Below are 22,572 nucleotides of genomic sequence, written 5' to 3'. Positions count from 1 at the left end.
GAACTGTTATTCTAAATGTATTATTTTGAGGATTGCAACTATTCAGAAACATAATCTGTATGAAGAAGGATGGTAAATGTGGTCTTCCTCTCCCGTGCGCTAACCAAGCAGCAGTTGGATAGTCTGGGAGCATTAGAAACATGTGCTGCCTCATTTCACTGAGAAGTCAGGCTTGACAGCAAACAGCTTAAAACTGTTTTCATGAGACCACTCAGCAGGGCCAGCTTTAGCAATGGTGGCGCCCTGTGCAATAATTTTTGGTGCCTCCCCCGTGACCTCTTCCTTGGATTCCCGCACAACCACCGTGCGAAAGTGCCCCCATGCCCCAATAGCCCCTCTCTCACATTCATTTCATTTGTTTCAAAACTCCGGTAAATGGTAGCTTTACTAATCCACTCAGCTATCAACAAAAAATAAAGATCTGTTCTTCTGCGCTGACAAAACTCAATCTCTCTCTCTCTGTGAGGAACATTAATCTCAAGAGTTATCTTGACATTTGTATTGTTGCCTGACAGGTAGACACACATGGAGCTCTGCTTCAGGTGCTTGTAAATGGCAAGTTATTGCTAAACATGGTGCCCCCCCCCCCCCCCGAGGTCAGCACCCCCCTCCAGGCCAGCACCCAGCGCATCCGCACCAGTCGCACCTCCCTAAAGCCAGCCCTGCCACTTAGTATTTTAAAACTGTGTTCAGTGAGAAACTTGCTAGAAATACAAAACAGTTACAAATGTGTATTTAGAAGACAGTTAAACATACTGTGACGCATTGTGTTATTGAAGTGATACTATTGTAGCCCATATTGTTAAATGGATGCATTAAACCCACGCTGATGTCACATCCCACTCCTCCATTTCTATCAAACGCCTCTTTGAATTCTGGGGTGAAAATTACGCATGGTCATCACCAGGGCAACCCTTTGCAAAATGGAGTGCATGCAAATTCCATGAGAGGGCTTCCTGAACTTTACTGCTGCACCCAGATTTAGAATTACCTGTAACTGTTCATAAATTTGTCTCATAAGGTAGGAATGTTTTTTCCAAGATGAAGGCTGATTGCTTCCAACCCAGGACAAGCTAGTGCCCCACTTTGTCCTGCTCTTCTTTTCATTTGCCTGCCTTGAGTGCACAGTTTCCTGCTATCTTAATCTCTAATCTGAGGAGGGAAAACTTCCCCACGCTTGGTAGGTAAAGATGCAATGATCAGAGATTGGGCATTACACTAGGTCAAGATTCCACTTTTTGTGAATTGTATTTGCAGCTGCCCAGGAGCTCCTTGAACATCTTCTGGACTCAGGACCTGCATGGATCCTTGCTCATGTGTGTAGCCTCTGTGTTGCCCACTTCTTCAAAGCCATTCTGAAGCCCTGCTTGCCTGACCAGCTTCCCTATGTGCAGCAGAGAAACTCCTACTCCTAGCCAGTCCAAATAGTCCCATACTGGTACTGAGGGCCTAAAGCCACGGTACCACTCCCCGGAACCCCTCTTTAAGAGTTTATGGAGGGCTGCTGAAGAGTTTACATCATCAGAAGTCAATGTTCAAAATCATGTGCACAGGCCCTCGTTCATCCTACCAGCAACAGAGACGTGCTGCCCAAATGATCAACTGCTACAAACACAGTGCAGACTGGCAAGCACAGCACACTTTTTTTACCAATATGGCAGTCCTTCAGCAAGTCTTGTTTGGCACAAGCTTACCATCTTTTTTCTGTCAATGATTCTTGCTTCTAGAATGATGGCTTTGAGGACATTTTAGAATCATCTTGTAACTATGACACATCTTTGAGCAGGTGCACTGCTAAGCCCTACTGACTGGAGTGTCAGGGGTCTCAAACGGATGCCTGCCATTATACCTTAAATGTTGGTATTTTGTGGCTTTAGGGGTCAAACTGGACACCATTTTTTTTTAATTCTGCACCTGGGTAAAACTAACCCAGCTGACCAGCTCAGCAGATGAGTAGAACTTGTCCTGGTGAGATTTATGAATTATAGTAAAATTCTAACTTTGCAAATGACTTAAAGAGTTCTTTGACAAGTGGTGGTGTTTAGCCATTGCGATAACCTAGAACAAGCCTCCCAACATCGGTCCAAACTATTGGACTGCAAGGAGGAGCACAAGAAATTTTGCTACAATGATCCTCCCCGCTGGCTTCATGGTCAAGTTTACCTTTCCTTCCTCGGCGTAGACAAAATACATTTCACCAGGGGTGTAGCAGCCATTGATGAAGCAGGTTCAGTGGCACCGGGGCTCTGAGGGGCCCTTTGAACCCTGTTAATTGCTGTATTTTACTAGCTCGACAGTTAAAGGGGCCCTTTTCCTTGCTTGCACCAGGGCCCATGGCAGATTGCTGTGCTACTGGACTTCCTGTTATAGTGAGATGCCTAAAGGCCTAAGTAGGCATCTACCTTCTGTGAAGCAGAATTTCTTTCAAGGTTTCAGATGGGGAGGGAGGTGCCTTTGCTCGGAGCAGACAAGTAATAACTACTCATGATTGAAATAGTGCTTCTTAGCACACTCTTACCTTTCATAAGCCCTGTAAATAGCATGTAACTCTCTCCCAATTCAATGGCACTCGCGTCAAAAGAATGGAAGGATGAGTCTGTTTTGATCATCAAGTAACAAACGAACTTTGAGGCGAATATTAACTGTTTGAGCCAATTAACCAGCTAAGTAGCGAGGTTTCCCTATAAAAGTGAGACATTGATTCGACTTCACTCCCTTCTCTTTCCCCAGACGGAGAACACACTTTGTTTTTTGGATAAACATTTAACAAAATAGACAGTTTTCGGAAATAGTTTACATAAAATGTCCAGTTGTGGTTCAACTTTATGCACACTTTTGATACAAATTTAATTGACTTGCACATTTAAATTACATCCAAATGGGTGTGTAACATGGCTACAGGTCACAAGGAAAAATCAGCTTTTACAAAGTTATCTGTTCAGAAATGATGCTAAAGAGAGCGGTGCAGCAGTAGCACAAAGGGATTTGTCTGATGTTTACCAGATCAATGTCATCTTTGATGCGATTCTACTATCCAGAAAGAGAAATATCTGGAATTGACACACAAGTTTCCATTTAATTAATAATGAAAAGTAAAACGTTGGCCGCAACCGCAGGAACATAATATATATAAATCAGCTTTTTTTTTCTTTTCTTTAACAAAGGGCAATGGTTTTCCAAAGTCCCTGATCTTTACACTTTATGATTGTGTAAAGTCTTCGATAGATGTCCACCTTTGACCGAGCAAAACTTGATTGCGTATTGCAGTTTTCCTGGGTAGTGCAAAGTTTTTTTCACCAGATTGAGATTATTTTCACTTCAACCACACCCAGCCAAGTAAACAGATGTATGCAGTATTTTTCTTTGCACCTTTGCCTTTTGCAGAGTTCTTATATGCCCCATTGCAAATGTATTACGAATTGTCTATGCAGTTGTATCTTTATGTAGCTTAAGTTGCTGCAGATGTCAAGATTTCCATGTAAATGATTTCCATGTAATCGAGTGGAAGTGTAATCATTTGCAACTTTAGGAAATTTGCAAACTTTTCCTTAAAACGCTGCAACAAAAAAATGGCAAAATCACACATGACATCTGAATTTTGTTCTGAGTTAAAAGAAACTCAAAAGCAATGGGAGGCAATATTTAGCAAATAAAAACAATTTTAAAGCCACAGCAAACTCACTGTGCTTCTTCAGATCCAATGCCAACCTTAAAAAAACACACATGGAAATGATGTTATGCACAATTATTTTAGATCAATTACAACAGCTAGTGTGTCTCAAAGAAAGTCCACTCAAATATTTGGGCCATGTCCCAAATCTTGTGAGAACCACTGTGTTGGCTGTCTTTGAAAGCCCTATTTCAAATAGCTATAATACTTCCCAGGTACTCACTGTCACTCGCTATGATCTGTACATTGAGAAGGTACACAGAACTTATCTTAGCTGATTAAATCATTGTGACATGTGTACAAGGTGGCCATAGATACTCTGCTTTCAATATAACTTTCCTTGTATATAAGCATAAGAACTGTGTTAAAAATAATTGTTACGCTTGAGGGGTATTGATGCATTTGTTTCTTATCCATAAATCAAAACTGACATCTTGGCAACATCAACACATTTCTCCATTAGAAAGAGACCTCAGGCCTGTCTCAAATCATGGTTCTGCTATATTTCAGAAAATGATCTCAGGTCTCAGATTCCTATGTGTCCTGTCTACATGGGTGTAAAGGAGTAGGATGTGCTCAGCCAGTGTGCGGTACTGCTCAGCCTAGTAGATAGGTCTATAGGGATTGTTTTGCACATTCTCCTTCTCTGTGTGATCAGTGAGCAGGGTTGGTGGAGGGGGAGATTGAGTAATGGGACCAAACTTCTCCTGGGGCATCTGTGCCATTCTTCTTGCAATAAATAAACCATCTTCTTGTGTATTGTGTCCTGTGCTTTTTTACAGGTATCTCAAGCACAAGGCCTGTAAGTAGAGTCCTGTGTTAGCAGTCCCTGTTCATATTCATACTACTCTATCACATATGGTGCAATACCTTTGATATCCAAAGATCCCCTGTTCCCACACAGCTCAAACAGTGAAGGAACGCCAAAAACTGGGAAGTTTGGCATGTTGGACTTTCTGTTAATGAGCTCCTTCTAAGCTGTTGAATATTAACACCTATGGTCGCTGGTGAATTTTTAAACTGGTGAAATCACGGCCGGAAAAGCACTAGGTGAGTGAGCAAGCCAAAGTCAAGGTGGACTACCAAGCCCAACCCTAAACATACTTTTAAACAAATGGGGCAACTTGGTGCGTTGTGTTGCTCAGTATCCAAACATAATGCCTGAAATGCCGTAATTGTTTTATACTGTTTTAAGTGGGCATCATATAAATATTCCATTACTTCATTGTCATATATACATAAAATACTATAACTCATGCCCTTGCCATGCATAGGTAGCTCATCAATACTTTTACTGCAGATCTTACGGTGACATTATCAATGATGCTAGCAAAGATGTTATGAGTTCTGTAATTTGTGGGATAATGAGCAGTGCATGGCAAGGGCCATGTTCCTGTGGGAGCTGGCATTGCTCCTGCGCGCATGGAGCTACTGGAAAAGCAGCTCCCTGCATGCAGGAGCAATACTTTCATCTCATGCCCTGCCTGCATGTTTGTAGGCAGGGAAAGAGATTAAATCTCCACTTTCAGCAACAATGAGCATTTTCTAAGCTCCGACTTGCTGAAAGCGGAGTGTTTACTTTTGCTTGGTGGGAGCTGTCACAGGTCATTTATGAATAAATGACCAGTGACATTTGTGGGGTTGGCAGCACGTGGGCTGTTGGCAGTATGTGGAGGTGTGGGGCAGTGCCTGGCCACAGGCCATGCCCTGTGGCCACTCCCCCACTGCGCACGGCGTGGTGTTGGCAGGACGTGGGGGTTTGGGTGCAGGGCCTGGCCGCAGGCCAAGCTCTGTGGCTAAGCCCCCGCTGCATTAAAAAAACATAGAAATTCACTGAAAAAACTAAGGTTATAGGGACATTATAGTTAAGAATTGGCATTTACAAATCCATAGAAATTCACTGAAAAAAACAAAGGTTACAGGGACATTATAGTTAGGGTCTGAATTTACTTGAACAAAGCCATAGAAATTCAGCTGTTATAGTTAGAGTTATGTCAGGTAACTATAACTCATTCCCTACAGTAATTATAACACTAGCCCCAAGCATGCACTATTTTTTAATGAAAACATTAGCAGTAAATGTTGCAGTGTTATTATCAATGATGTTATAAAAGACGTCATGAGTGCTGTAATAGCTGGGGTATTTAGCAGTGCAAGGCGAGGGGGTGAGTTATAGTTACCGTAGGGCATGAGGGCACAATATATATATATATATATATATATATATATATATATATATATATATATATATATATACATATACATACATATATATATATGTATATATATATATACATGTATATATATGTATGTATATGTATATATATATATATATATATATATATATATATATATATATATATATATATATATATATATATACAAAAAAAACACTGAAGTCTGATTCACCAAAAAACACTGATTTTATTTCAAGTGGCAGCATTTTGTTTCTTTTTCCTGATGCGTTTCAGCTCTTCTAATCAGACTTGTTTACAGGTGAGCCTTATTGATATGCAAATATTCTTACTTCAGCATGTGACTTCAGTTAGTATACAAGTCCCACAATGCATCTTTTTTAAAACGTTTGATTTCTATATTTATGCTAAGTAGCATTTCTTATTTCAGTCATTTTCTAGATGCAAAATCAAGTATATATATATATATATATATATATATATATATCTATATATATATATATGTGTACATATATATATATATATATCTATATATATATATATATATATAGATATATATATATATAGGACCCAGTTTCCATTGAAAAAGTGTTTTTGACTTGCCCATATCTTTGGCACCGTTTGATGAATCTTCACGAAATTTTCCAAAAAATGTGTGCTGGAGTATCCTGTTGTGCATGGGGAGTTTTGGGGTGATCCATCAAGTGGGAGCTGAGGAAAAAGGGGGGAGGGTCAAATAAAGCACATTTCCCATTTTAATTCCCATAAGGATTTTGAACATGGCGACCAACCAAACTGATGGGCAGAATTACACCAAATTTGGCAGAAAAGTAGCTTTTGGTCCAGAAAGGAGTCTTTTTGTTATTAGGTGTAAATCCGTTTAGTAGTTTTTGAAATATTAAAATAAAACCAAATATGTATATCTTAAGGCATGAAGCCTTCACAAATACACGATCTTGTAAAGAGATCTGATTGGCTACCAACACTTCAACCAGGAAGTGTTGGCAGCCAATTTGAGACCCCGCTTCAGCCAAGTCAAAAAAAAAAGGAAAAAAAAAGAAAATGGGACAGGGTACTGTTATGCTACCCCCATAGCCTTGGTTCAGGGGTTCCCCAGCGATCCATGAATTTTGGCAGGTCCTGTGGGCATACCAAAAAATAGGAAGCCCCGGGGACCATCACTTCCCCCGGGTACTGCTTATTATGTATGTGGGTGGGCCCTCATGCCCCCGCAGCCCCGGGGACCGCCACCTCCCTCAGGCAAATATACTTTAATAAAAGCAAGGGGGACTGTGCACCGTCCCACAGCCCTCGGCACCACCACCTCCATGTGGCTATGTTAACATATTATGCCGGGGTTGTGTGGCCCCCATGCCCCGGATACTACCACATTCCTAAGGCTACATAGAAATTTAATAGGGGGGATCCTGAGGACCTGCCCACATCCTAGGCACCACCACCTCTCCGGGGCAAGATTAGAAAATAAAGAATAGGGGGAGAGTCCCATGGCACCTCCCCCCCAGACCCCAGGGACCACCACCTCCCCAGAACTCCAATAACATATGGTGAGGGGGTCCGTTGTGGACCCCTGGTTTCGGGGACCACCACCTCCCCGCGGTTCAATTCAAAGATGGAGGGGGGCCAAGCACCCCTCTTTGTGGAGCCATAGATGGCTCTGGGGACTGCCACCCATCAGGGCTGGCTCCTGCTACCTCCTGAGGTGCCCACCCTCGGGAGGTAGCTGTTTGCTTTTGCTTGGTGGGAGCTGACAGCTCCCACCAAGCAAAAGCAAACATAACTCCACTTTCTGCAAGTGGGAGGTGTTAAATAGTGTGATCACTGAGTTAGTGCGTGAGTTGCACAAATACCAAATCCCGTGCTAAGGTAGGCCCTAGTTAGCCCATAGCGCAGGGTGCCACGTAAGCAAAAGGCAGGACATGTACTTTTGAGCTTTCTTGTTCTTGTAATGAAAAACTCCCAAAGCCATCTTTCATTACTGTGAGGCATGACCCTCTCCTCTGCCAGCATTTGGAATTTCTTATAGTCTATTTAAGTTGTAATTCCTGAACTGAGTGGAGTGGCTGCATCATTTTCAGTACCATTGGAATGGTAATAATAAATCCTGTTTACTGATAAAGGCGGATTTATTATTACTATTTTAGAAATGACACTTTTAGAAAGTCGACACTTTTCTGCACTTTCTGCCATGTGTGCCTACAGCCTACCTCCAATACACGTCTGGCTTGGGCTAGGTAACATTTCCACTTGTGCATTCCCTTCAGACACCCACAACACAGGTTACTCAGCCATATCTGCATTTATCTGCCTACTGATGGATCTTCCTTGGGAGGAGGTTGAGAGGTACTCACACCTACATCTGAAAGGGTAAGAGCTGGAGTTAACACAAAGGGCCTGATTACCTACCACTGGCTATCTGGAGCCGAGACTGACTGGAAGGGGGACCTGCACACTTCACAGCATTCTTTTGTGGTCATCCCCCACATCAAAGGCACTTTCCTGTGTAAGTACTGGGTCTCTTGACCAACTCTGTAGCACCCTGCTGGACTAAGAAGGAACTCTCCTGGAGTAAATGCTGCTGTGCCAGAAGGATTGCCACTTTGCTGTGCCTGACTGTTCCCAGGAACTGCTGCCCTGCCTTGTTGAGCCACCCTGCTGCCTGCTGACCTCTGCCTTGCACATGGACCTCAAAACCACTCCAGAGATACACCGGGGGTTGACTGAGCTAACCCTGTCCCATCTGAGGCCCCAGGAGCATCCAGGACCTTGCTATGAGCTGCCCAATACCCCGTCAGCGTTCACTGCGCTGCGCGAGTGTCGGAACGCATGTGGCAAAAGAGAGAGGTCCCTGTAAAGGACAGTGTTACTGGGCTGCCGGCACATTCTCCAGGGGTATAAAGGAGGACCCACCTTCCCTACAAGGACTACAGGGATCCTTGCATCCGGTGAGCCGCGCTGAGCACATCAGACCAACTCCTGAGCGCTACTCATTCTCCCAGCTCCGCCTGCCACTGTGACATGCAACTGCCTCACCACCACACGGACTCCATATGGAGAGAGGGCACGCTGACTTTACTTGCCTCTGCCTACTCCCAGGTACTGTTACGGCCTGGCCCGTTTTGCTTGTGACCTTTGGGCGGGGTGGACCAGAGCGGTCCTGAACGGATTGCCTGGCGCTCCTCACCAGTGGGAGGGGTGGGAGTACGATTACCGCATTTCATCTGATACTCTCGCCTAGCAAGACTTGGTTTCAATCGCCCACCACTTACCCACTTGAGTAATCACATAGATACTGGGACGCTTCTGCTAATACTGTTAAGACCCTAACCTGAGTCCTGTGTAACCGAGCTACAAGCCCATACCTATCTGTTGTGCCTTGATAACTGCACCACTGTGGGGGCTCGTGACAAACTGGTATATCTTGCTTGGAGTTACCATTCTTCGACTAGATCTCTTCAACGAATCACATCTAAGCTATTTATTGGATCTGTATCGCCTGATTCTTTGATTCTTATATAAAGTGTGCTATTTTAGTAACCTGGTGTAGAGTTCTTTTTATGGTGTGATCACTGGGTTAGTGCGTGTGAGTTGCACAAATACTTTACACATTACTTCTGAGGATAAGCCGGCCTGCTCTGTACCAAGCTATCAGAGGGTGAGCACATGTTATCAGCGTGTATATTACTTGCCCTGACTAGAGTGGTGGGTTCTGCCTAGCCAAACAGAAACCTCATTTCTAACAGAGACAGTCCACCCTTTTCGTCCCACCAAATGTAGTGACTTTACTTAAGGGTGAACCAAGACAGTAGGTCAAGTCTGTTGTGAAATATTATTCCAGACCCTAAGTGGAGCAGTAGATAAGGATAATTTTCTAGCCCTCTCTTTTAAGTTTCCAGTTTAGTATATTAAAGGTTATATAAATGGCCAAAACATCCAGTTAAACATTGGAGGTATTTTTTCTGTAACTAGATCCTTAATAATGAACATAGAAGATATAAGGTACTTCTACCTATACACAGTCTTGACTTTGGAATAAATGTATATCAGGATCTGAGATCTCAATACGCAGAACATTAAGCACAATATGAGGAGGGAACTGTGATATGTAATAAGTTGTAGAGCTTTTTCCTCCACTGGTCTTGAATTACATATAGTGCACAGGTTGTTAAAATACTCTTGTGCATGTTACATTGCTGTATGGGAACTATCTAGGCCTGGTTTATGTATTTGATAGCCCCACCTGAACATTCAAGCTTCTTAGCTCAACTGAAAGCACAATATGAGGTTCTGTACAGGTTTCTTCCAACTATTGCACAGGTGTGTGCACCTCGGAAACTACACCCCAGATCAAAGAAAATGTAATACTATTTATTTGATTGTTGTAGGAGGTGATCCACTACTGTTTCACAGGCTCTGGTGACTTGTAGGTTTCTCTGCATATTACCACAATTCATCAGGCATCTCAAAGGTTCAAGTACTTCTTTAGAGGGTTTTACACCTGAAGGTGGTTCTAAGGCCTTGTGGTGAACACAAGGAGGATGAAGAGTTCTGTTCCAGAGATTAAATTGTCATCCGAAATCCATGAGATCCGAGTTTCCATTTTAACTTCTTAACTATAGGGAAAAACCAGGCCAATAACTAGGTTTCAACTCTGCAGCCGAGGCCCCCGCAAATCACAGTGGACCTCAGTCACAAAACCTCGTGATATCGCTAGAATCGTGCCACCCTTAGGGTCCTCCCTAGGTATAAGTAAATGTCTGACTTTTCATTTTTTTTAAAGGAATTACAGAAATAATCCTGTATAGCTGTGCAGTTCTTAAAAAGAGTACTCAATAGAAGCTTGTTCATGTAAACTCCATTCATTTAAGGTGTGCAACACATAATCCTAGCCATGACACAAGTGAATGTATAGAGGTTTTCAGGTTGAAGAGCTACCTGTAAATTATTGGTGCATACACACCAGTATCACGCTACGGCCTGCCCAAAAATGCACACAATTCTACCCTCGAAAATTCAGTTTCCTGGCATTGATATTCCAGCATGCCAACGGATTTTCTGAATGAAAAAAAACATTTCTCAGGGCAAAAACCCCAATTTCTGAGAATGTGATTTTTAAAACGCAAATAACTTTCGTCCACACATAAAGCGCATTTTTGATTCGTGCTCATTGCCCGTGAATATTTTTTTGTATTCGTAGCCAGCTGTCCTCTCAGTCTGGACTTCCCTAGCCATGCCATCCCCTGGTGCAATGGTCCAGCCATGCTGCTGTTTCTCGGACGTTCAAAATAAGTTCTAGTTAAAACAGCACCACCAATCACTCCATTGTGTTAAAAATGTAGGTTGATGCTTGACCGGCCACATGGGCCAGTCAAGCAGTGTCTCCATCATTCATAATACATGGCAGAACCATGATCGCCCACTTTGTCTGTGCCCTCAGGGGATGTCTGCAGCAATCACAACAGATGACTGCCTTTAGGCACATTCTGTGTCCAAGACATGGCGCTAAGCCTGCTGTCCAAACCTCCTTCTGGCCTGCTCTCTCGAGAGAGACGTCAAAGGTTAAACCGCTCACTTTTAAATAGTCTGCGTGATTTATGGTCGGAACAGGGGAGGACACAGGCCTCAGGCCACAAGGCTGCTCTGCAGTTTCAACGCTGCACATGTGGTTTTATTAGTCAAGGTGATTTTTAACCCTTTCAGTTCGAGTTATAATTTTTGGAATAAATAAGCACACATATTTGCAAATACGAACATTCTATGATGATGTTTACGAAATTGTTTATACTTCAGTGCGTGTGTGGGTTTAGGAGTCTAAAGTATATATAAACTTTAAAAGGTATGTTTGTATTCGATTTGCATGGTTTAAGAGTTGTACTAACACCAAAGTACGTGGCATATTCACAAGAAAGTGACGCATCAGGACTGATGCACCACTTTTCCTGCGTCTCCCCTGCACCCCCACTAATGCCACTATGGGTGCGCCGTATTTCCAATATGGCGCATCATGGCGCACAATTCCACAAAAGCGTCAACATTTTTAGTGTTACTGTGGCACTTTGCTACATTAGCATCAAAAGTGTTGACCCTAGTCTAGCAAAGCACAGGGAGGACCACAGGAGTTTAAGGGTAGCTCATTTTAACGCCTGCGTTAAAAATGATGCTAAAAATGGCACGGTCAAATCGAGTAAATTTCACTGCGCAAACTTTTTTGGGGCCTCCCTGCATGGGAATGCCACCCTTGCGTACATTATGCCTGGTGCAGACATAATGTGGGGCAAGGGTTTACAAAGAGGTGCAATTCATGCATCGCGTCATTTTGTAAATATGGTTCGGGGAAATTGCCTCCTTAACGCCACATTACCTTTAAAAAAATGACGCTAGAGTGGCCCAAAGAGGCACAAGGGCCTTATAAATATGCTGTTAAGTGTTTTGCCTTATACCAGAAGTGTTCGCCTCATAAAAAGTGCTCACTTAAACCATCCCTTTAACTACGCCCCTCAGGTTTTATTGGGGCTGCCAGTAACTCTTAGGTTGGAGAGATAAACTCAGGATTACTAGTGGGATCCTTAGACTTCCCTGAGAAATGAGGAACACCAGAGGAATTGTAATTCCACACCAGGTACCCACAGTAATTCCTCATTGTGGCCGAAATTACCCTCCACCCACCCCCAGTTTTCTTTCCAAAGGATTCGCTTTTTTGGAAAAGGGATGAACACATTGGGTCTGGGGTAAATTCTTTCGGAATTTAACTGGGGCACGTAATGAGGCCCTTTAAGTTAAAATGTTTAAGGGACACCCCATTATAGATAACCTTCACAAAATATGTCAAAATATATTGAGAAACGTTTCCCGCAACTCAGCATTTTAATTGCAACCAATTATAAAAAGTAGATTATTTGATATAGTACAGGTCTATCTTTAAGGAGCTGTGAACACATCAAGGAAACAATTTCTATTGCAACAAGAAATTCTGGGATATCTGACGATAAACCAGTACGGTGTACAGTGTTTGGTGCCAGGCTGACAAAAACACAGACAGTAAGATATGATGATGAAGGGGGTCGAAACTTGCATTTCCGACACGAGAGATGGTGTTTTTGTACATACAGTCAACAAGTGACAGCAGTGATAAGTGTGGTACGACAGATAGGTGGGTTCTAGGTGAAGTGTACTGTTAAAAGCACTGTGATGTAGTCTTCTTTAACAAGGTGTGTCTTCAACTCTAAACTAAATAGGGCCATTGTTGGGCTGGTCCTGATGGGCATGATTGCTTTTTATACTCTGGTTAAACAGTGGGGCTGCTGCTTGTGATGACTTAGTGTTCGAAATTGGGTCTCTAGTTGGCAGAGGTATGCGCCCTGTCCAAGTAGGGACCACAATTCTAGCCAAGGTAAGTCACAACACAACACAAATTATCCTGCGCTCACCCTTGGGATCTTGGCACAGAGCAGACAGGATTAACTAAGAAGGCAATGTGTAAACTATGTGTGCAATAAGTCATACAGTAACACAGTAAAAACACCACAAAATGTACTCCACACTAGTTTAGTTTAGGAAATAGATAATATTTAAAATAAAACCAAAACAACAAAAACCCAATATGCACAAGTCAAGATATCACGTTTTAAAGGTTCAGATGAGTCTCAATACTTAAGAATCAGTGGTTGTATCGTTTTAACACACAGCACCTAAGATGTGTCAAAAATAACGCCACAGAGGGCTGCAGAGGAGACACCTCGGAAAGTAAAGCGATGCGTTGTTTTTTTCCAGCATGGCAATGGTAATGAGTTGTTTCTTTCCATGCAGCAAGGTGATGCGTCGATTTTCAGGTGTGCAGCCTTGTTTCCTCATTGTGATGTGGGGTTATTTTGAGGCCCAGGACGATGCATGGAAAATCCAAAGCACGTTGTGAAGAGGCAATGTGTCGATCTGGCAGGCACTGCATCAATTTTTCCACTGCAAGACAGGCGCTGCGTTGATTGTGTAGGTGTTGCATCGAATTTTGCAGGCGCTGCATCATTTTTTCATGACAATGTCACTCCTTTCACATAAGAAATTACCACTTAAAACTATATAAGAAAATTTCCAATGCTGGCCTATGAGAGGAGCAGGCTTCACAATATTGAAAAACAACTTCGTTTTTTTTTCACTATGAGAACATGTAAAACTTCAAAAACCATGTACTGCCTTTTACTTGCATAGCAACCTGCCCTATGGGCCACATAGGGCCTACCTTAGGGGTGGCACATGTAATAAAAAGGGAGTTTAAGGCTTGGCAAGTAGTTTTATATGCCAAGTCGAAGTGGCAGTGAAACTGCACACACAGGTCTTACAATGGCAGGCCTGAGACATGGTTAAGGGCTACTTATATGGATGACACAATCAGTGCTGTAGGCCCACTAGTAGCATTTAATTTACAGGCCCTAGGCACATGTAGGGCACTTTACTAGTGACTTACAAGTAAATTAAATATGCCAGTTAAGTGTGAGCCAATGTTACCATCTTTTAGGGAGAGAGCACGTTGACTTTAGCACTGGTTAGCAGTAGTAAAGTGCCCAGAGTCCTAAAGCCGAAAAAAATGAGGTCATAAAAAGAGGAGAAGGAAGGCAAAATGTTTAGGTGACCCTTTGGAGTGGGCCATTTCCCAAAACTTAAGAAACAAAACAGCTGCTTTTGAAAATGTGCGGACCAGCATATGGAGCCAAATAATTCCATCAGGATGGGGGTGATGTAATCATATTTGTTTAAGCTGGATGAGATATGTTGTGGATGTCCTTAAGGTGGACAATGTGGAGTCTGTGAGGCCATGGAGGAAAGCGCTACCAGCAATCCAGTTGCAAGGTTACAAGGGGTTGCATAGCATTCCTGAAGTCACTTTCTAGAAGAAATTATTTCACATTCTTTAGAAGAGAGAGCTGGTACCAGTTGTCTTTACTATTTGGGAAAAAATACATCCTGAGGATGAGTTTGATGTCCATGGGGAATCCAAATGACTTGTCATTTAGTGACAGTAGTGATTCGAGCCAGATTTGTACAATTCCTTGCTTGCTAGGTTGAGCTTTAGGTAGGTGCTGGGCATTTAGGTTCCAAATGAGGTGCAGTCAGAGTTTGAGGTGTTAAATGCCTGGAGCATAGAAGACTTTCATGTAGAGTTGTATTTCATCGCATACTGTGGAATCTTTTTGCTGTTGTCTGTGAGTAAAGCCCAAGAACTCCATGTAGTAGTTGAAGATTATAAATAACATTACTGAACCCTGTACAGTTCACCAGGTTACATGTTTTATGTTAGTTGTGTTTATGTTTTTTTCAGTCAGTTTTTAAGGAATTTGATTAATTTAAGCTTACAGCTTAATAATACCTATTTGGCTATTATTTAGGAAGTTCTAGAAGATATCAATGTCCAGCACTACTTAATAATACTTTTTCTTTAATTGCCAACAATTGTGTTCATTTTGCTGCCCCTGTAGGATCATTAATCACTTCTGTGAGTTGACTGTAGAGATTTACGGTAAGGTTTTGGTCCCTTGTTGGGGCACAGCCACCAAAATGATCACAGGCATGTCCCATAATGGGTTACTTCTGTTAGGGCGATGATACCCTGAATCAGATACTTTTACAATGAGGACAGATTGTTTTGGATTGGGGTGGGGGTTCTGCTACCTACTTTGTATGGTCATGGATTTCTGCTCTACTGTCTTAATCCTTTTCTAAAACTGCTTCTACTACTGGATCATCAGTACCTCCGACACCTACTTACATCTTAGCAACCTTCTTCTCTGAATGGCTAAGGCCTCACAGGCACAGTCTCCACTGGACACTTTTCATTTGCTTTTGTGAGTTTTTATCCCCAAATCATCGCAATCCTAGATTGCCTGACATTCAGAATTTGGGTATCTATATTTCTAAGGTAGTTTGACTTTCATCATCCAGACATCTAAACTGAGACACTGCTCCATCCAGCGGCAAGTGAGTCAGGTGCAAAAGTCTGTTGATTCTCTGCTTTTCCATAGCTACCATAGCATCTCTGGATTGCAGAAGGTTTCATCTTCACGGCTTGTGACTCTAGTCGGCTGCATCCTAACTCTCTATCACGAGGGACCTGAGTCCTGTGCCCCTATCTTCCCTTATTCCAGTATGCAGCTAGACACCTTCTTGGATGTGTGACCTGGCCTCAGTCCTTCTTTGGTCTATCAGGTCATGCCTACTCCCTTAGTCCAAAATCATATGTTGATGTCACGCTCCAGCAAACTATCATGAATATCTTATAGAGGGACTACCTTGCCTTTGAAAGACCTTTCTCTCTTTCTGATATCACCTTTCATTTTGAACCTGTTAATTATACGTTTCACACTTCACGTCTTACAACACATATACAACTCTGACTTAAACAGCCACCACTGAGCAAACAGACTGGCCTTTTCATGCTATCTAGAAAGAGTGCTTGGGTATGAAGTCACCACTCCTGTATGCAAACTGCAGAGAGGCACTGGGATCGACTCATGTGATTCCTCAATTTATGAGGATACAAATGCACATTGTCTGGTTACAATAAATGTACGCAAAGGAAATCTCACAAACACATTGTTGCATGCTTCACTTTCAGTGTGCTGATGGGGACAGATGACAGCCTTCTCTTGCTCTTTGAGGATTGTGATAGATTTTACTTTTTGATGGCTCAACGTGCCCAACATGCACAGCCCTACTTTTCACTAAGTAAAAATCTTGTATGCTTTCTCAGTTAGTGGAAGTTACCGCTATCAAATTGATTATAGGTTTTCATTAATAAATATCTTGCTTCTGGATGACATGATCCCAACTTAAAAACTGAGTGACTGCAATTCATATGCTGTATGAGGAGTGGACAGATTTCACAAGAATCACTAGCAGCAGATGTGGGATATTATCCGACTGGGGAGTCTGGATCTGTGCCGCTCATCTAGGAAGGGTACATGTGAAAGAATTTTATATAGACATTGGAAGAACCTCTTACAAGAGGCATGGCTGATTGGATTGATCAATGGATGTAGCTGAGGAATGCATGTTCATTGTAACCAGAAGGGGTGTGCTAATCTGATCTGGTTTCTGTGTAATTCTCCATCTAAAGAAGGAACACATGGAGCAATGTGGATTATGGTACTTGGCTTGTTATGGGATCAGGTGTATGGGATTGGTCTGGTTCCCATCAGTGGATGTAGCACAGACTATAAAACCCTAAAATAAAATTAAATGAAACAATAAGGGATGCATTTTGGACAAAAAATTAAAAGGAATGCACGATTGTGTGCAAAATACAGTAGGTTTTTGTATATTACTCTGTAACAATCTCCTTTGTAAATGATATGTAATTAGGTTGTCATCACAAAAACTGACCATATTTGTTTTTTATAAACAGAGTTATTGAGTCTCAAATGTGTACTTAATGGGGTCTGCTTGCAACTATTAAATAAAGAGCAAAATTTAAAAATAGAATATTATCTTATCAGGGAAAAGAACAGTGCTAAAACATAAAACATTTTTAAAGGTATGTACCCATTGCCTTCGAGCTTTTTATTTTTGGTGCACAAACATCAAGAGTGTCCATTAGTGAAATTACAAGTTCATAAACAATGCTGATCTATTTTTAAACATACAATTTCAGGTGCTGTAGTGACAGAATGTTTTATTTAATTCAAAAGGGTTGCAAAACGTAATGTTGGTGGAGAAGGCTTGGTATGGCCGGAAGACAATTGTTTCCATTGGGTTGAAAATCATGCCCAGAAGTGGCTTCTCTGGCGTTGCTGGTACTAGTAAATGTGGTAATGTTTCTTCAATACCAACATTTTACAGTACTACATCCTGGTACAAAGTATACCATTATTTGGGACCTACAAAATGGCTTCTTCAATGACACACGCACAGGTCCATTTCGGTGATTTGTTGTGCAAGGCATCAGTGCTAAAAGGTGCCGGTGCCCAAAGCTCTCATCTGAAACACGCTGCTGCTGCAATTAAATGTGCGAGCACAGAATACTGAGGGAGCGTAATCCTAAAGCCATCTCGGGGCCCTTTAATTCATTTACAACCTCTCCCTGCCCCTTTACCTCATTCTTGCAGCTTTCTGCGTTCTCCCTTTGTGATGCTTTTTCGTTTTTCTCTCCCGCCGTTTTTCCCATTTGTGCCTTTTGTTCGCAGTAAATGCTTGAGGCAGAAAAATAAGTACCGGCCCTCAAAAATAAGTCCCGGTGCACCTCACCGGAAACCACCGCCTCAAATTAAGCGCTGCAAGGCATACCATGTCCTCCGTACTTGACGAGCAACCATGTGCAAAGGCTGATCACTGAATAGTCATCAGTTTGGCTTCCTCACCCTCCTTCCCTGCGAAGAGCAGGGAATGGCGGGTGAATATGTGGTTCAGCTGACTTCTTGATGGGAAGCACCAGCTGATGGACATTCATGAACTATTCACTGCCCTAGTATGCACTGAATAGCCTGTAGTGGCTAGAGGCGTTCCAGGCATGGGCGAATTTGCAATTGTGAAGGGACTCAATGTGCCACGGGTCTTCTTGGAAAAGTGGTCTTTCACTCAATCGCACCTCTGTCCATTTCTTTATCACAGCCTTTCTCCCCATCTCTTCAGCCAGTGCCAGCTTGAGAATTTAAAGTCACGATAGGGCGTGGCTCATTTCATCTGTTTTTGTGTGCCATGGTTTCTCAAAGTTTACCATATAAGTCAATATTGTTTGCCATCACGCAGGCACGAATTACCAGTAAAATCGGTAATAAAATTGAAGGTTGTTCCGAACAGGGACACTGATACAAGTTTGGCCGGAGCACGAGGTGTGGGCTATTGGGAGGGTATCTGTGAGCATGCACACCTACACATGTGTATGTGCTTATGCGTCAGTGTGGGAGTTTATGGGGTACCCATCTGCTCATTGGGAAACCGTGGCATGAAAGTACCAGGATACTGTGGCAGTAGCCCAGCTCTTGTGGAGGATGGAGTCTACACATACATATGTCTGTGTGTGTGTGTGTACGTATGAACGTGTGTGTATGTAAGAACCCACCTGTTCATTGTCAAAATTTGGCATGAAAGTTCCTGTCTCATCATAAGGTGTATGTAGACATTTGACGCCAAACCTGAACATATCATTGTTAAACCTAGCCTAACATGATGGGTGGAGCTCAGCAGTGCAAGGCTGTGCATGAAAATCTGTCTTTACTCATCATATATGACATTTACAGCAACATGGAGCGTACAGCACATTACCTAAGGTTATACACAGACTATTTTTGAATGCAGATAAACACGACTGTGCATGAGAATATGAGGTGCTTTCCCAAAAGATGATGCTGCCCTGAGAATACAATATATACATCTGGACACATGATTCCATTCAAGACTCTGGGTTTAGAAGCCTCTGTGTTTGGGCAAATGGGGCTGCACCTGAGCACACAAGGCTTATTTTGGCCTAACAGGTTTCCCAATACATGAGGTTTTATGTTGGAAAATGATGCAGTCAAGGTGAATAGCTCACAGTGCATTGACAAATCAGGCTGTACTCACAGTAACAGGCTCACATATGACTCTATAGAGCTGTCCCTGACATGCAATGACAGATGGGTGAATGCATCGAAAACATTTCGAATCACTAAGTTGTCTGCTCAGTCCATAAAAAAAATCTCTTATTCTTTAGTTCTCACGTGAAGCATGTTCTAGCCAGCCAACACATTTTTCATCAAGTGCTTGTAACCCAATGACTTCATCAGAGCTAGAAAAAATACAGCTCTGTCTGTCTATTACATAGTAGTAACAAGCATTTTATATGCAACGGGTCTCACATTTGCTCGAGTTAGAGCTATTAGTGTTCTAAACTCCTAACTGGTCTTGTCTTGCTACATAAATTAAAAGAAAAAAAACACAGCGCGATCGCACTATGTAAAATGCAGGGCGATCGTGCTGAAATTGAAAACGGAAAAACCGAGCGCAATCGTGCTATGTAAACCCCAGCGCGATTGCGCTGAGTGGAAAATAAGCAGATAACGTAGTCAGGAAACCATGCTAGAAACATCGAGCCGCATATGTTTTTAGTAGTTTACCGGTGCTGTGTAGGTGGGCTAAGCACCGGAAAAGGCATGACGTATGCATGCCTTTCACAAATGAAAGCAAGCGGATTTTAAAAGGCAAGCCCACGAACCAATGATAGTGACTGATGTGACATGGGCGTGGTTGGAAGCCCAAAGAGAGATTACTACAGGGGACGGAACGCTTCGCGCTCACCCCTAAAAAGGTAATGTGCAAGGTGTTGCATTGCTGTCTCACCTACTCAATATCATACCTTAGGCTATACGACAAGTTAATATATGTTTTTTCAAATTTGGATGTGGCTTGCATGTTTTAAAGTAAAGTCTGCAATGTAATAGACCATAATATACTACTATGTACCAGACAACCATCTGGTCTACTTTATATTATGTGCTTCATCTTTCTATGTATTTATTTAATATATGACCAAAGAGCTGCATATGCTCGAGGACAGAGAGCTCCCATCAACCAAGCTGCATTTGTGGGCCATGTCCAGAATATCCCGAATGAAACCCAAGGAGACTGGTTGAAATCTTTCCTTGGAAATTGGCAACAGACCATTGGTCCTCACCATTCACCTTTTGTCTCCCTGTGGGTTGAATGATGCCTCTGAAGGACTCTTCCTTTCTCTACTCCTCCTTACCTGCAGCCAATCAGAGAAGTCATTGTGGCACCATCGGTTTCTGAGTGTATACTAATTTGTTAAAGCTAAGAATTAAAAAAATCTAAGACACCTATCCTGGAAATAAGCTCTTCAGAATTCTCTCTGGAAAATGTGGTCATGTCCATTAAACCAGCAACCTAGGGATGTATCGGTTGTGGCTGATACTCAACTATCTACCACTGAACGCCCCGAAGCATGGTCCATCTCTTATGATTTGAGGAGACTGATGCTGTTTACTCTGTTTGTCATTTTGTCACGTGGTCTCAGCTGTAAATGCAAACATTCTGTAAACAGACAATTTAATTAAAACTAAAAGACATAGCCATTCACTGTCATCACCTTATCACTGGGCAGGTCTTTTCTATTAGATGGTCAGGAGATTGTTGCTTGCCACTTGTAGGCTTATTGCCTCTGAAGGATCAGCAGAGACCTGTGTAACCTGTGTTAACCTATTATTCTTTATTTCTCAGGAGATCGAGGTCTCAAAGGAGAAAAGGGTGACCGGGGAGACAGAAGTGATGCTGGTAAGAAAGCTTTTCCTATTATTTTGGATGCATTGTTCTTAAGTACTTTACATTTGTTTAGGTACTTGAAGGTTGTGTTCCAGAACATCATGTTGGCTTTCCTCCATTCTCAAGCATCATGTTACACATATGAATATAATTCGGGTGGTTAGCGTTTAATATTAACCTGTGAGTGTTAGTATAGTCACCACGTGTAAACAGAAGTGCCAGAGCTCGATGAGAGGTGCTGGTTGTAGCAGTGGGTACATTTTGGCTAGAAGGCATATACAGTTCTTTGTCTATTGCATAACAATGACATGTATCGCCTATTGAAGTTGATAACAGAAAATCTACACCGAATATTATGGTATTTGTAAACGCTGTTACTGGTGGAATATTTATGTCAGACAATATTTGTGTATATGATATTCTGACATACAACTGCAGAGGTGTGGGTGCCATCTTGCTACTAGAAACAGTCAAAGTGGAGGTTGTTTTTCATTACTTTATGGTTAAATACTTTGGTTTACTGGAGGTAGGTAATCGCTGTCCTCTGTTGGCATCAGGGCAAGGCGCATCAGTAGTGCTGATGAATTAGAATCTAAATTCCATATAAATATATTTCTAAGAAATAAAGAAATATTGGAAGCTTGCAGTAGCACCCAATTTAAAAGCTCTGCCATTGTTTTTGACTGGGCAACCGCTTCCACAATACGTGGCAGGTGTCTTCTGCATCTTCAGGTGTCCTCTCTCTCTACTCTCAGATTTGAAAGAGGCGATGGCATGTAGTTTAAGGCACCCCTCATCTGTTCTGCCAGAGACTCACATTGGCATCTGTCAATTTCCCTCCACACCACTGTGCAACTCTTGCTTTGTGGACCAGTGGTTCCCAACCTGTGGTCTGGGGACCCCTGGGGGTCCGCAAAGCCTTCTCCCGGGGGCCGTGACTGCTTAGAAAATCAAATAATATTAACAGATTAGGCCCCCAGCTTTTAGTAAGGGCTCAGTGGGCGAGGGGCCCACGGATTCAAATAATGACTCAGTGGGGGTCCCCGGGTACCAGTAATGATAAAGTGGGGGTCCACAGAAGTCAAAAGGTTGAGAAAAGCTGTTGTGGACTATATGTCTATTGCCTTGGACATCTCTGTTCATCTAACATTGTGAATGCTCAGGTCAAGCATTTACGTGCACTGCTCCAATGTGGAAAATTCTGAGTAGTCTATTCACTACCTCCATCACAGAACACAGTGAATGGAAACTGCATGGTATTAAATGTAACTGTATGTTGTGATTTGGGGTGCTCATGAAATATCTGCTTTGGTTAGAGGAGCCACCCAGTGAAGAGGTAAAAACAATTAGCTTTACCAAGTTTTGCATCTCCAGTAATACTCATTCTAGAATATTGCTTTGCTTGTCTGCTTGGGTTTAAAAATTATTTTGACACGTCCACTCGATGGA

General features: G+C 42.4%; 1 protein-coding gene across 1 annotated transcript in view; it reads left to right on the top strand.

Annotated features, from left to right (window-relative positions):
- Window positions 1–22,572, top strand: part of SCARA5 (scavenger receptor class A member 5) — a 1,183,581-nt gene that overhangs the window by 941,808 nt on the left and 219,201 nt on the right. The window contains exon 7 of the mRNA XM_069233727.1: window positions 21,082–21,135. Within this exon, the coding sequence (XP_069089828.1) occupies window positions 21,082–21,135 (54 nt within the window). The remainder of the gene's footprint in view (window positions 1–21,081; window positions 21,136–22,572) is intronic.

Source organism: Pleurodeles waltl, chromosome 5 (assembly GCF_031143425.1).
Source record: "Pleurodeles waltl isolate 20211129_DDA chromosome 5, aPleWal1.hap1.20221129, whole genome shotgun sequence".
In the NCBI taxonomy this organism is placed as follows: domain Eukaryota; kingdom Metazoa; phylum Chordata; class Amphibia; order Caudata; family Salamandridae; genus Pleurodeles; species Pleurodeles waltl.
The sequence above is the reverse complement of the archived record's forward strand: the minus strand, read 5'-3'. Positions and strand labels throughout refer to the sequence as shown.